At 39.9% G+C, this 16,594-nt stretch overlaps 1 protein-coding gene across 2 annotated transcripts in view; it reads right to left on the bottom strand.

Annotated features, from left to right (window-relative positions):
• PIK3CD (phosphatidylinositol-4,5-bisphosphate 3-kinase catalytic subunit delta) overlaps positions 1–16,594 on the bottom strand; it is a 912,023-nt gene that overhangs the window by 365,111 nt on the left and 530,318 nt on the right. For both annotated transcript variants that reach the window (XM_044063126.1, XR_006363658.1), the window contains exon 8: positions 3,478–3,579. In XM_044063126.1, the coding sequence (XP_043919061.1) occupies positions 3,478–3,579 (102 nt within the window). The remainder of the gene's footprint in view (positions 1–3,477; positions 3,580–16,594) is intronic.

Here is a 16,594-nt window from a genome sequence, read left to right as displayed (position 1 = left end):
TAGCATTTCATTTCTTGGCGGTTTCCTGTCCTTCACTTGATGTCAGCACAACTTTGAAACTTTGCAAAAAATAAGTTCACTTATTGTGCTTTTTTCTTGTATATGTTTGTATACTTTTGCAATATTTCGATGTTTATAAAATGATATGTGTAGAGAAAGAACAAGCTAACCTTTTCAAATAGGGATATGCGGGCCACATAGATGTGACTGTGGGATTTGGCAAATGATTTTAATCAGATTCAGTTAGTCATTTACTGTATCTCGTGTACATTGAGATTGTTGAGATTTTAGAGCATTGGGGGTAAGGAAGTGTTTCTCTTATCCCCAAAGTTGAACACACCTGAGTTAGCATATTTAGAAAGGGGGAATATTAGGTTGCATGGGGATTACCCCTGAAACAAAATTATTTTCTCCCCATATTCATTGTAAAAGTTGACATTTGCTGGAGGGCTACAAGCTGATATGATTACTATATATCCTTCAAATGCCCGCTGTTTGATGAACTAGATTGCTTACAACAGTGCAGGTTGCTTTACTTTGGACATGTACATTTCTGATGTAGAATTACACCATTATCAACAATTGTTTTGGCCAGCACTACAAGAGAAATTCATGTTTACATTTTGGGATCATTAAAGCATAATTCCTTTAAATGCATATTTTAGCTGTTCTGTGCACATTCATTAGTCCTTTCTGCTACCTATCCACTTCAGCATTCTAAAACACTATGAAAAAAAGAAATAGCGAATTGCTGCCTAATTATGCAAGAAGGTAACCTCACAAAAGGCAAAGTGAAACTTCTATCAAACATTTCTTTGAATATGTTTATTGTCCAGGCTGTGACTAAAGGTAAAACATGTAACTTCCCTACATAGGGATCCTGTGGTGAATCATGTAAAGCAGCGAATATGAGGAAGTGAAGTAAATGTCACACTGTCACCTAACATATACGACCTTTTATGTGTTAATCTTCTTATGTTACTAGTTGTGTAGGCCCATTAAAAAAGCGTTACTGGCTTACTTACTGAAGCAGAGTATGGAACTCTGGTTTGTAGCTCAGTGCCTTAACCACTACACCATATCATTGTAGAATGTGTTGCTACCAGTCCGCACTTCCCTTTCCAGATATGTATTCTGTGGCTTCTCAAAGCTACTCGCATGTTTCATTCTTTCATCATCAGCCTTAACTCCACACTTTCCTTTCCAGTTAAGTGAGCTACTGACAGAAAATGGTTCCCTGAATGTCCAAAGGAACATGTAAGGATTTGTAAGCATGCTAATTAGTCATCCAGAAAATCCAACCATTATTTTAATCAAGATATTTCATTCAAAAAGTGCCATCTTAGCTTATGAATGCCAGCTAAAAGCAATGCAAGACAGATGTGCAAGTTCTGAACTATGCATTTTATTTCACTTCTTGATTTAATTTTCTTATTTGACTTTCATGGTGCCAGAGTTCCCCTTGAATAAAGGCAGTGCATGACTGGTAAATTCTAAACTGTCCATTTTATTAGCTGTTTCCTTTCTTCGTTTACTTTCATATTGTCAGTATTCCCTTTTTAATACTTGCTTACATTCTAAAAAGACACAACCAATGTGCCCACACTTGTAAATGTGTTAAATATCCAATTTAAAAAATATATTTTTTAATTGTACCTAAAAATACTATACCTCTAAGTACCTTATCTCCTGATTTTGTTATTGTTTTGAAGATTTTTCTCCAACCTGCATCATCCTACAGCTCCCTTCTTAGTGTCACATGTCCATTGCCAGGTCTACCACCCACTTCTTTAACCTCCATGGACTGTCTCCACTCCAGTAGGGCTGGGGCCATCACATAACTTCAGTATCTGGCAGTGCTGCAGAGGGTTGAGGCTGTAATCTGTTATTCCTGTAGTATAGGGTTTGATTCCCTCAGCTGTCATTTGCCTACTGTGTGAACTTGGGCAAGTCACTTAACCAGACAGTGCTTAGGAATAACTGGGAATTTTGGTTGGGTTCCTCAATGGCCCTCAAGACCACAAGCCTAGTAAATATCTATGAGGGTGTCCTGGGTGTCAGGCTGTTCACATCCACTGAGCAGGGTTCTATTTTTATGACCTACCCCTGTTGCTTCTCTCCTCCCTTTGGGCCATTGGGATACATATGAGGGTCATGCATACAATGGATACTTGCAGAATATCACCCTACCTCCTCAGGAGCTCAACCTTGTCTCCACCCTATTTCCCCCTTTGACCCATGCTTCCTAGTGCAATGTTCCCAGCTTTCACCAGGGATAATCACAGGAGATGCCTAAGAAACTACCCATTCACCAGGGATGGTAGCACTCATTCCTCCTTACTGCTGTGTCATATGCTCAAGTTGCTAATCGAACCTGGATCATGTGGACTGCAGTCAGAGCTTTATCCCTTTATGCCACTGGAGTGCCTGATTTTGGTAAAGTTGTCATTTTTATGTTAAACAAGAAGATCAAACTATTACTAATCACAAAATGGTGAAAATATGACTGTGTAGCTGCATGTTGAAGTGTCCTTGAAGTGTTTTACTTTTAAGCAAAGCATGTCCAACATACCACTAATTTTTCATACCTCCTTTGCTGTCCTCACATCTACTATCCTCTATCTCCTTCTGCCCCTTATCAATCTCCATACCAAGGTAGGGCATCCTTGTACAATGCCATTATAGTGATATGGGCATCTTGTCTCCTTTGACCTACACACAGTTCACCAGCCCGACTGTACAACACCCCAACACACACACAATGGACCTTGATGGCTAGAGCACACAGCCTTCATTTAGGGTCATAACCAGCAAGGAATCTCAAACACTGAGCCAGCATTTAAGTCATTCATTCCCAACCAAATGGCTTCTCCAATGCCTGAACCCTCTTTATTCAAACTGCTAAGACCAAAGTAAGCTAGTTTGTAATTGATATCATATTCAAGACAATATTAGAGGTGTGGCATATGTTTTTTTCTGTTCTTCTTTTTTTCTACTACATTTTGATAAAAGGTTGCCAGTATAGTCACCTTTAAATGTATATTTGCTTAGACAGATTAAATGAATTCCTAGAAAAATAATAAAATGCAATTAAATCACAGCAGCTTAGAGGAGGGATAAAATTAACTGACTGCACCATTCCAACATTCATTATAACCTTTTCTTTTCTCCGTCACATGATTTCTTGAAAGTCAGTCACAAAAACAGCCAAAGGGTTCAGCTTAATACTGTGAAAAAAACGCCAGTTCTATGAATCTGAGCTGAAACTCAGTTAGGAGGCAAGAGGCCACATAGTTCCTCACCTCTTCCTGTTTTGACAAAAAGCCACACTTTTTATAGAAGTACGGGGAAATGCGGTTGAAGTCACATGACCACACATTTTGCATGATGGCTATTTTGTTTCTTCTTCTTTTTCTTTAGAAGCAACATACAATTTGACGTGACACTTACCATAGTGAAAACAAAAACAGTACTAACCTTCATTCCTTCATCTGCATTCACTTTGCTGCCCTGAATCAGTTCAATGTAGAAAGGCTGGTCCAGTTGCCACAATGATGATGAACACGCTGCTTGGGGGGGCTAAATAAGACAAGCCCATCAAGATCATTAAATGGGGTGTCCCACATTTAAATTTAACATTCACACTTATAATTAATCAGCAGATATGAAGACATTTTGCTCATTCTTTCAATAAAGTACATACGTCTTGATTTGTCTAAAATGTGCACCCTGTAATTATGTCACTTTGCACCTTGCAAAATCTGACAAAATATTTATTTATTTGAAAATTGTTAAATGCATAGTTCCACTGAGCCCACGATGCAATTTCCATGGGAGAGTGGGGGAGTGTTAAGAGTTAAAATCCCCACACCTAATAAGAAGAAATACAAATACATAAGTAATAAGAAAACTGTTTTCACAATCATGAGAAGATAAACATTCGCTTTATACAGATAATAAATTAAGAAGCTAGGTCACCTCAGACTGTCTTACAGGGGCCGCAAAAGACAAGGAGTATTTTGTACAAGATGTTGGCTTATGTGGGTAGGTATACTACCAGTGGCAATATGCAGACCTATTTGTGGATGAGACGTGAGCTTTTTAAGGAACTTTGAGGTCATGAGAAGAATTCAGTTCTCTGATTTGTCTAGACAAGGAATTCTACAATGTGCATATAACACCTAAGAAGATGTGGTCCTCACCTTTGCAGGTAGTAGGGTAGTTATTAAAGAACCTGATAGTCACGCAGTACATTTTTTCTCTCCTTGATCGACACACTGCTGGATATATTAACAAAGAGATTAAACACTCCTATCTCCACAGAACGATGCTTTGTTATTTGATCTCTGCACTGTTTTAAAACTTAGTATCCTTTTAGGGCATACCATATCTGCACCACAACCTTACGCTGCGGACATTACACTGGCTTAAACCAAAAGTCCCACAGTTTTCACAACATGAATAGCATATGTTGTTCAGCTGTACATAATATGCATCATTCCTTGCTAATGTGAATGCACACCCACCTGACAAATGGTTCACAGGGCTGACATTTACATGTGGGAACAAGTCTACTTCTACATTTCAAAGTTTCAAAACTTTGAATTTCTTATGGTCGAGACCATAGGATTGAAGTTTTGAAACTTCAAACCATTTAAATTGAGATCACTGTACAGCATGGAACAGTATATTTACCATTTTCATCACTGTAGTGCGATCTCAGAGTTGGTAAATTTAATTAGCAGGGGGTGTGGGGGTGCAGGGGTGTTTACCCCCTGCAAAAATGTAAAAAAATATTTTTTTGTTTTTATTTTTTTTATTTACATTTCAATATTTCAAAACTTCGATCTTATGGTCTAGACCATAAGAAATTCAAAGTTTTGAAACTTCAAAATTTAGAAGTAGACCCACAGGAACACATAGTAACTGGTTCAAATCTATGAATTAGGAAATACAATGAGTCTGACATACACGAACAATGAATACTTTCTAATTTTAGAGGTGGAGAAAGAAACAAAAACAGAATGTTATGCAATACATAGCACAAAAATACAGAAACTGATGACCACATGCTAATTAAGAAGCAGATGATTGGTGAGTGACCTAACGGGAGATTAGATGCAAGTAAATTCAAGATGGATGTTGGAAAGAATGAAAGAGAGCAAGAGTTAAGTGGGATAAGATGATATTTCTGGTAGAACAAGGTGGTTTAGGTTTATATGATTTAAAGGGATATTTTAGAACTACACAGTTAAGGTTCATACACACAACACAAGCAGAAGGTTGTAATTCAAAGTGGAAAGGGAAGATGATGAAGCAAGAGGAAAGTTCAAGAAATAGAGAGGAGAGTGGGATTTTGGATACATATCCTTAAGGAGAATAATAACAACCATACAAAACATTATATTCATAAATTAGCGGAAAGTGTTCACTATTGAGAAAGGAGATTTTGCTAATAGGGATAACTGCAAAAAATGGTACAGAAAATAGGCAAGAGGGGGCTGGAATTTGCTGGAGAAACCCGGCAAAGGAACCAAGATATTGTGAGCAAATAACGCACGCAAGAAAGGTAATAGAGTGAAATGAGGCCAAGAAGATATTTGGATTATAGGCTAGAGACTGACTTCCCTACCAGGGCTTAATCTCAGAATACATGCAAAGAAAAAGGGATAGGAGAATTTTAAATGAAATAATTACTCTGGTAGAGTTTTAGTTGAATCTAGGAAAAGAAGTAGCTGTTAAAAAGGTATAATTAGCAGGACATATAAAATATTGCATGACAACTATAGGAGTCAGTCAAAAGAGGTTAGAAAAAATTGGGAAGAAAACAGTGTAAGAAACTTCTCTGTGTGGAAGATTTTCAGTCCATATATTTCTAGTTAATCACTGTATATTAATCAGATCAGACAATAGTAGCATAAGTTATGAACGTAAACTCATCAAGTCAAAAAGTAATAATAGAAAATATATAATTCTACAGCATTACTAAGTATTCAAAAGTAATCCAAGCAAGGCAGGCCGTCTGTTTCCAGAGGAAAATCCTTTATTAAGTACACAGACAAGCGATCCAAGTAAAACAAAAATAGTGTAATAATTTCCTCACAAGCTTTCTAAATATATATATACTTTTTATCAGGCATGGGAGTGGTTTATTGTGCTGTAAAACAAAGTGTTATTGATACACATGTTAAATTCACATCCCTTCCCCCATCAGTGTGACATTCGAGCTGGTCCTGCCCTACCTAGTAGCTGTCATAATAATATATAGCCCTAATGTACTTCATAGGTTCATAGGTTCATACTAGGCTATCTGCCCTAGGGCATTTATAAGCCTAGCCAGAGTGTGTTTGGCTTTCGCCACCCGTTTTAAATTAATTTTGCTATGCCCTTTTTCGAGGTTAGTATACTGTGCCTCTGTCTAACAGTGACACAGAAGTGATACCCGGGGTAAACCTACGATCTCCCATCCACTCATCAAGATTCCTCTTGAAGAAAGTCAATGAGGGACTCTGCCTAACCTGGACTGGGACTTTATTCCAGAGTGAAGGGAGCCTCTGGGTTATGAATCTGTCCCTCCAGCATGTCCTATTTATTTTAGTGCTGAGGTTCAAGTCTCTCGAGCGCGTAGCTCGATGGGATTTGTATTTTCTGAGGTGCAGCATGTCCATTAATTCTGGGTTGGACTTGGCTTTATACGTCAGGCACAGATCGCCTCTGAGCAGGCGGCATGCCACCGAGAAGAGCTGGAGTTTCTTTAACTGGGCAGCATATGGCATCTGTTTGAGCCCTTTGATCCTCTTGGTGAGGTGCTTTTGGGGTCTTTCCAGTTGCTGCAGGTGTCTGGTAAGGTACATCCCAAAAGGGGCATTGTACTCAATTATGGGCCTGATGAGGGATGAGTAAAGAGGCACGATGACCTCCCCTGATCTAGATGTGAATCCCTTCATGATTAGGTGGGCTATATAAAATGTTTTTCTAACCACTTTGGCCACGTGGTTGTCAAATTAGAGATTGCTATCAACTTGGGTCCCCAGGTCCCTAATTACTTCTTCTGTACTTAATGGATTACCACCTATGTGGTAATTTGTGGGCACTTTGTTTTTGCCAAAGGGGATGACTATACACTTTTTGGTGTTTAGCTTGAGACCATGGCTCTGGCACCAGTTGTCTGTTTCTATGAGGCCCTTTTGGAGGATGCTTGTGTTGGCTGGAGAGTCGATTATGGCACCCAGTTTGCAGTCATCTGCGAACTTGGTCAGCCACAGTCCTTCCATGTTGGCCTGTACCTCTGAGAAATATATACCGAACAAGAGAGGTCCCAGGACTGAGCCTTGTGGGATGCCACTTGTAACTGGTTTGGAGTCTGACATGGCTCCAGCAATTCTAGCCATGTGGGTTCTGTCCTTGAGCCAGTTTGCAACCCATCTAGTGACATAGGGGTTTATATTTAAGCTGGTGAGCTTATCTATAATGCCCGAGTGGGGTATTGTATCGAAGGCTTTTGCGAGGTCCAGGTAGGCTGTGTGGACCACCTTCCCCTCGTCAATGGCCTTGGTGACTGTTTCAAAGAAATCAACCAGGTTTAAGAGGCAGGATCTGCCCTTAACAAAGCCGAACTGGGTAGGATCCAGTGTCTGTAGGTCTCCAATATCTTTATTTATGAGGTCCATGATGATCCTTTCCATAGCATTGCAGACCAAGCTAGTCAGGCTTATGGGGCGATAGTTTCCAGGATCCGTTGAGGCACCACCTTTGTGGAGAGGGACCACTGTTGCTGTATGCCACTCTTTGGGTACATATCCTGTAGTAAGGCTGAGATTGAATGGTAGTTTTATGTTTGGGTTTAGCTCTTCTTGGAGTTCATGTAGGATGCAGCCCGGGACACCATCTGGTCCCATTGATGCTGTGTTTTTTGCTTTGGAGATGGCAGCTCTTACCTGAGCATCTGAGATGTCAGGGGGGCAGCACTCTGCTGGGATAGATATTTGCCCTTTTGGTGGGGGGGGGAGAAGTTTGCGCTGAACCTGTCAGCTAGGATGTTGGCAATGTTTGTGGGTTCGGTGTATTTTTTGTCATTTTGGACTAATTCTGAGCATATCTGGGAATTCCCACCCTTGTTTCTAACATAACTAAAGAAAGCCTTGTGATTATCCTTAGTGTCCTGTGCAATTTTTCTCTCGAAGCTGGCCTTAGACGATTTTATGAGTGCCCGTAGTTTTTTGCTAATACTGATCAGAGATGCCTTCCCTTTTTGGGATTTTGCTCTATCATGTAGTAGCTTCCTCCTTCTATTGTATAGTTTGTTTATGGCTGGGGTCCACCAGACAGGACGTCTGCCTTTGGAGGATTGGGTCTTGGTTTTATTTGGGATTGCATGATCCATGCATTCCTGAAGGTGTTCTTAGAATGCGTTTATAAAGGATTCTGCGGACTGGGCAGTATTTTCCACAGGCCCAGAGGCTTTGAAGGATTCCACCTCGGTTTTGAGGAGTGTGAAATTTGCTTTAGAGAAGTTTTTCACTGTGGTTTTCAGGGCAGGGGGTGGAGTCGGGATGTGAATATCCAGTGAGATTAGTTTATGGTCTTTTCTTACCAGTGAGGGATACACTTCTGGTCTGGAGCATAGAGTCCCCATGTTGGTGATGATCAGGTCCAGTATGTTTTCCCCTCTTGTGGGAGTGGTAACAAGTTGTTCCATAGCATTTGAGTTTATAAATTCTAGGAACCTTTGGGCTAGAGTGTTGGAGCTAGAGTAATGCTCCCAGTCTATGCTTGGGTAGTTGAAGTCGCCCAGTATAATGGTGTTTGGAGAGACCTTCATATTTTCCAGTGTTCTCAGGAAGGCCGAGTGGAGTTTCTGGGTTTGGGAGAGTGGTCTGTAGCAGGCTATAAACTGGTAGGCAGTTTTACCCACTGTTAGTTGCACATGGATAGTCTCTGATGCTTCGTGCTGTGCCACCAACCTGGAGGTGTGGGTATCTTTGATGAATATTGATACTCCCCCTCCTTTTGTGGTTCAGTCTAAGTTTTGGGGCCGAAAAGCATGGTATGAGGTATAACCTGGTAGTGCTGGGGTGCTCTCGGGAGCCTTGAACCAGGTTTCTGTTACTGCACAGATATCAATGTTCTCCATGCTAAGGAGAGTTTCGAGTGTGTGCATCTTGAGGTTTAGACTTCTGGCATTGAGTAGCATTACTCTTAGTTTCTTATCCCTTGTGATACCTATGGAGGTGGGTTTGTCTTTTGAGCCTTGCCTAAAAAAGGCACTATGGGGGTAGCAAGAGCCTTTGCCAATATCCGAAATCCCAGGGGTGACAGGTGCAAGCCGTCCCTAGTGAAGCATCGTGGCTTGTCGAGCATGTCATCCCAGGCTGACAGGCATTGGATCCCCTTTGAATGACACCAATACTTAAGCCAGTTGTTGAAATTGATCATCTTGTCTTCATATTGTGGCATCATTCTTGGTGAGGGTAAGATGCTACTCAAGGTCAGGGTCATACCGGCCTTGGCTACATGCTCAGAGAGCTCCTCTATGTCTCTTTTCATGTAGTCCAGGGAGGTAGGTCTCAGGCCATTCACACCAGCATGGACAATGACTGAGTCATATTTGTACTTGCCTTAGAGTGACCTGAGTGCTTATGTTATGTGGCGGATCCTAGCGCCCGACAGGCTGCTCACCGTGACCTTCTCCTTGTTCAGCCTGGTGAGCGGGACGTCAGTGTGCCTGACGATAGAGTCACCTATTACAAGTGTATCAGGTGTGTTGTTTAGCCTTAAGGGCTGTGACTGTTCGGCACACTGGCTTTGTGAGCTATGTGTTGCACATGCTTTGTTTTGGGGTAGCGGTTGCTTGGGTGTCTGCTTTGGAGGTCTCTGCTGCTTAGGCAGATTTTTATTTAGAGCCTCCAAGTATGTTTTTGTGTGTTTATGTGTTTGGTTTGCTGTTATGGTAGGTCTATGTGAGACTGGAATTGGAGTGAGTGTGGTTTCCTTCTCCTCCTGACTGGTTTCGCCAGTACTGAGTTGAGAGAGCTTAGCCTCCAGTATGGCTATATGGTTGCATCTCTCCCATGTGTTGGAATTTGTTGGGAGGAGGAGAGGGTTGTCTGTGTACATGAGGCAGTTGTAACATTGCCTCAAGATTCCCAGATTCACCAGCTGGACCGGAGAGGAGATTGACAACTGACCTTTGGACATGCTAGAATAGTACTGGGAATTCCTTTATAATTGAAAAAAAAGGGCCAATGGGGAACGAGGTACTCAAGGGGAGTTTGTGAGGGTGTAGTGCTTTTAATATTTTAGTGCTGACTTATATAATTGCTTTAGTGAGCAAGTGCCAGGTAACTTAAATGCAATGTGTTACAGGTACCTTAAATGCAAAAATGACAAACAGTAACTTTCTTTCAAGTGAAACAAGGAAATAAGTACAGTAAGCAATGCAGATATCACTAGGGATCCACAGAAGCACTGAAAAGCCGCGTTTTAGGTGGAATTAGCATTTCAGGGAAATAACAAGCAAACAAACAACAAGCATATAAATAAAACTAGATTAGCTGTCATACTAATATATAGCCCTAATGTACTTTAATGGTACATCTTATTTAACCAAATTATTAAGTAGATTATTAAGTCTGTGATTTTATCCAAGGCAATATACTACATGGCTGGAAATATATCAACATTAGTTCATTTTGCGATCAAAAATTATATATAAATATATACATATACATTTTGCATGTAAAAATCAGTTTTTATTTTCATAACCTATTGTTAACAAAGATCGCTTTCGTCCTTCTAGACTTCTTCATGTCTGTGTACAAGAACCCTAAAAACCTATATAATTGTATAATTAGTTAGTATTGTTATTACCATCATTTTGAATAAAGTGGGAAAAAAAGAGAACCAGAAAAAAATAAAAATAAGACAAAATGTATGTATGATGATGGAAACAAAATATACACTTAAATTTCAAATGATTTAAAATGGTATTTAAAACCAAGCAATTTACAAGAAAACAATGGGAAGACGTATGTATGGCTCCCAAGTACGCAACAAAGTCCAGAAGGTTCTGGATCTTTGCTTATAAATGCTTGCATAAGTATTGTCATATCCTAAGCAGACTTCAAATAATCTTTCCTCAGGTAGATAACAACTGTTGGAGGTATGGTGGAGAAGAAAGTGATAACTGGGAACATATGTTTTGCGAGTCTAATGCGTTGGCAGATTTTAAAAATTCTCTACAGAGTACTCTGTCAGACATATTGTGTGAGCAAATGGATTTAAGTAACAAAATGGTTCTTTTGAGCTGGGATACAGGTTCAGAATTGCCTAGCTGTGGTAAGGCCTTATTATGTTTAATTTGTTGGCTGTCAAAAAAAAATTATTAGAAAATGGAAATCAAAGTCTACACCGAATGAATTTGAGGTACTGAATATTATAAGAGATAAAATAACTGGAAGAAGGATCTTTAGAAAAGGGAAGGAGCAAAATACATAGAAGTAAACGGAAATTGTTGGAGCAATACCTGCATAATAATGTTCAGGAGGAGGAGTGAGGTTCAAGGGAAGACAGAAATTTGGCAATTTTTTGTAACCTTGGAGTGACAATAGAAGCAAAGAAAATACATGTGATTCATACTGTATTCAAATGGAAAAATGTTAAAATGGTTTGCTTTCTTTTCTTTTAATGTATGTTTCCCTATGTATTAAAAGATAATTTAACAAAGGTGTTTAAAAAAAGTGGATGTTGGAAAGGCTTCTTTATGACAGGAGATGTGAAGTTTTGATTTAATGTTCAATAAATCACCTATGCGGTCCATTATTTCACAATAAAATGCCTACTATGTTATGCATTACTCTTTGCATAATGGCACTTGAAAATAAATCTGAAACACTTTGTGTTGACTCATGTTATAGTACCCACCAGGAGTTATGTTAAAATATAACATGCACCTGCGTATGGCCATCAAAGTACAATATATGCAGACCCCATTATATGTGCAGCTACTCTCCAAGATGTGCTCGATTTAATGCATTTATGGTGTTGATGGTAATCACAAATCCCTTTATAAGCTAACATTTTCTTTTTCTCTCTATTATCATTTCATATTCTAGTGAAGCTTAGCACTACAGGCCCACACATTTCTCTCTTATGCCACCGTTCATTCTTGTGAACCAGAAGGAATGCTCTGGTTTGCCTTGTGGCATGGGTACTTCCTCTTCAGAGTTACCCAGTCCTCTCTCTTCAGTCACAGGCTTCCTGTTTCAAAGAATGCGGTATTATAGCCTTATGGCAAATTCTGTAATGTGTCTGTGCAGCTCTGGATGGTTTTGTAATGTTCTCTGCATAAATACCGGTGCTGCTATCATTATTTTTTCTGCAAGAAGCAAAGCACTTAATGCCAGCCCACCCCCAGAGCATGCCCTGTTTTGGATGCCTGGGATAGCCACTATATGTCCCTACTGCATCATTTGCCACCTTGCACCTTCCACTCCAAAAGAAGGAGAGCTAATGTGGGGGTGCTCAATCTTTCTCACCTGTGGTAGCCTACATCTGTTCCGAAAATTATGCTGCTGACAAATAAATGTTCCCCAAAATATCAGGGCTTCAGAATTTAGCTAAGCTGACACTGATAGTGCAGAATATAAACAGCAGTGCAAATTATCATTCTTGTTAAAATAGATAATAAGGTAAGACCAGACAAACATTTTAATGAGTCCAGCTTTTTTGCCATTTAAAATATAGGAAGTCATATTTTCATGCCTTGTTTTCCCACAGTTCAGACTATTCTCTTAAATTAATATATTTCAGGAGAGTTTTATACTTATAATGCAGCAAGACAGTTCCAAGCAGAGAATGTATGTTTCTTTAAATGAATTTTTAAACCTAAACATTGTACATATAAAATTAAATAAATACAGCCAAAACATGAATTTGGCAGCATGAAGGAAGAGTGACAGATAACAAATACAATTCATTAAAACTGCTGTTTAATATAACAATAAATTCACTTAAAGATTTTAAGCATCTTCTAAAAATGCCTTCCATAGCTGCATATCCACAGCTGGCAAGGTAGTGAATTCCATTGCATAACTGTACAGTCTGGCAGTTAGCACAGAGGATTAAGAGTATAGCTATTGGGCTGCTTCTTATTGTCCAGAGTTTGATTCCTGTCATGTGCCTACTGTGTTATTCTGAGTAAATCACTTAACCATTTAACCAGATAGTGATTTGGGGAAATTGAGAAACTGGACTAGGGTCTTCAATGGTCTCCTATGTCGAAATACAGCTGGCAAAAATAATGTCTACCAGAGGTTTTGAAATACATCCTTGAACTAACTATCAGGTAAACTTCAGGTGACCAGCTCTGTTCCATCAGACAGAAGGGCACACACAACTATTTAAGATGTTCAGGACTCAGATTGCAATGAGCAGCCAATAGTCAGCTTAACACAGATTCCTTGAAATTAGCTGTCACTGCCACAATCAGCCAGTATGAATTCCATATCCGAGGTCTGATGTGATGTTGCTGAGTGGTGCCATTTAGCAACCTGCCTAAGGATTTCTAGACACACTGGAGATGTTTCTGATTGTTTTAAAGACTTCATGGTAAATGGCATTGCAGTAGTCTAGGTCAGATGATACTACAGCACAAACAGCACTGGCTGTGGCACTGCAGTAATCTAGGTCAGATGATACAACAGTACAACAGATGGCACTGGCTGTGACATTGCAGTAATGTAGGTCAGATGACACTACAGCACAGATGGTACTGGCTGTGGCATTGCAGTAATCTAGGTCAGATGATACTACAGCACAGATGGCACTGGCTATGGCATTGCAGTAAGATAAGTCAGATGATACTACAGCACAGATGGCACTGGCTGTGGCATTGCAGTAATCCAGGTCAGATACTACAGCACTGATGGCACTGTGTGTAGCATTGCAGTAATCTAGGTCAGATGATAGTTCAGCACAGATGGCACTGGCTGTGGCATTGCAGTAATCCAGGTCAGATACTACAGCATTGACGGCACTGTGTGTGGCATTGCAGTAATCTAGGTCAGATGATAGTTCAGCATAGATGGCACTGGCTGTGGCATTGCACTAATCTAGGTCAGATTATACTACAGCACAGATAGCACTGTCTATGGCATTGCAGTAATCTAGGTCAGATGATATTACAGCACAGATGGCACTGGCTGTGGCATTGCAGTAACCTAGGTCAGATTATACTACAGCACAGATGGCACTGGCTGTGACAATGCAGTAATCTAGGTCAGATGATACTACAGTGCAACAGATGGCACTGGGTGTGGCATTGCAGTAATCTAGGTCAGATGATACTACAGCACAGATGGCACTGGCTGTGGCATTGCGGTAATCTAGGTCAGATGACACTACAGCACATATGGCACTGGCTGTGGCATTGCAGCAATCTAGGTGAGATGATACTACAGCACAGATGACACTGACTGTGGCATTGTGGTAATCTAGGGCAGATGATACTACAGCACAGACAGCACTGGCTGTGGCATAGCAGAAATCTAGGTCAGATGATACTACAGCACAGATGGCACTGGCTGTGGCATTGCGGTAATCTAGGTCAGATGACACTACAGCACAGATGGCACTGGCTGTGGCATTGCAGCAATCTAGGTGAGATGATACTGCAGCACAGACGACACTGACTGTGGCATTGTGGTAATCTAGGGCAGATGATACTACAGCACAGACAGCACTGGCTGTGGCATAGCAGAAATCTAGGCCAGATGATACTACAGCACATACGGCACTGGATGTGGCATTGCAGTAACCTAGGTCAGAAGATACTATAGCACAGAGGGCACTGGATGTGGCGTTGCAGTAATCTAAGTCAGATTATACTACAGCGGAGATGGCACTGGCTGTGGCATTGCAGTAATCTACTGTAGGTCAGATGATACTACAGCACAGACGACACTGACTGTGGCATTGCAGTAATCTAGGTCAGATGATACTACAGCACAGATGGCACTGGCTGTCGCATTGCAGTAATCTAGGTCAGATGATACTACAGCACAGATGGCACTGGCTGTATTCTGGTATACATGAACTGTTGTATGGCTGATATTTCATGGATAATAATACCATGATTTCATAACCACTATGACATATTACCTAAGAGACAGGATGCCATCCAAGGGAAGGCCAGGTCATATATCTTAACCACAATCCTGATTAATTACCTTGATAATAATTTATTGGGAAAATTTGGGGTGATGTTCAGGGATTTACAGCTACATGCTCAATCATGGCCTCTGTGTTTTGCACAACAAACTTTAAGTTACAAATCTTTTCCATCTGAGACTGTCCAGTTCACAGTATCATGGCTGTAATGACAAGACTCAGCTATACCTTTCTTTCCCTCTGAAAGGAGTGCTTGCTGTGAGCCTGTTGAAAACTACATGGATGTAATTTATGGAACCCTTCCAAAACTGTTGCTATATAACATTTCTGATGTCCTCCCCTGTTCTGAAGCTTGTTCTTCACATGTTTTACAGGAGAAATAACTATAGTTTCTGTCTGAATATTATTTTGCACGTGATGAAAGAATGAAAATTAAATGATTTTGTTATGAACTGGATTAAATGTGATTAGATGGTAGCCAAACATTACAATTCTATAATTATATGAAGAAAATAACTAGAATATGCCTTACTATAAGAAAAATATTAAGAAGGTTATCATCAAGGAAAAAAAGTTTTGTGGCTATTATATAAATCAGTGGTAAGACCAGTAAGTGAGTATGGTTTTGATTTTTATTTGATTGCATCTGGAGATTTAAAAAACCTAGAATTTATAAAACTAATTCTAAGAGTTCATATTAAATCACACAATGGTAGATTGATGGAAATGAAGTTATACTCAATATGTAATAGAAAATAGAGGTGACTTAATATGGACATCTAAGGTATCTAGTGACAGAGTTCTAAGTATAATGCTGGGTATGGTGATTACAGATCATCACTGGCACCAAAAAATGATTCTATATTTAATTTATTTATTAATTAATTCATTTAATATTTGTTGACCAGGAAAGACCGACTAGGACAGAGCCTATTTCCAGTAGAGGCCTGGGGAGAAAGGCTCCAGACGCATGTCTTTGTGTTAAGAAAAGACAAGTATAACAACAACAGTCTGAAAATGAGCTATTTTTCAAGTGAGTATCAAGAATATGTTGTTTAGTCTTACAGTCAGTGGTTCAAACCTGAATATTGGCTTTATAAGGAACTGCAGCACTTGAGAACTTTTCCCTGTTAGCAACCACAGCCAAAATCCTATGAGATTCCCTTGTTTTCAAACTATTCTATCAAGACACCCCATCCCCTCTAACAATGAAACTCATTGCACCCAGCTCAATCTACTGCTTCAGAAGCCAATCAGCTTGTGGGACTTCACTCCAAAGCCCTGCCAAAAAGTGCATTGTGCAGATAATAAATTCTCTGTTCTTGTCCGTCAACTGTAGCAATCTCTCCTTTATGACATCATCTACTAGGTTCATATGTTCATAGGTAGGTACTGGGCTATCTGCCCAAAGGCATATATTAGCCCA

The sequence above is a fragment of the Protopterus annectens genome, chromosome 2.part1 (genome assembly GCF_019279795.1).
Source record: "Protopterus annectens isolate FY-2018-M chromosome 2.part1, PAN1.0, whole genome shotgun sequence".
In the NCBI taxonomy this organism is placed as follows: Eukaryota; Metazoa; Chordata; order Ceratodontiformes; family Protopteridae; genus Protopterus; species Protopterus annectens.
The sequence above is the reverse complement of the archived record's forward strand: the minus strand, read 5'-3'. Positions and strand labels throughout refer to the sequence as shown.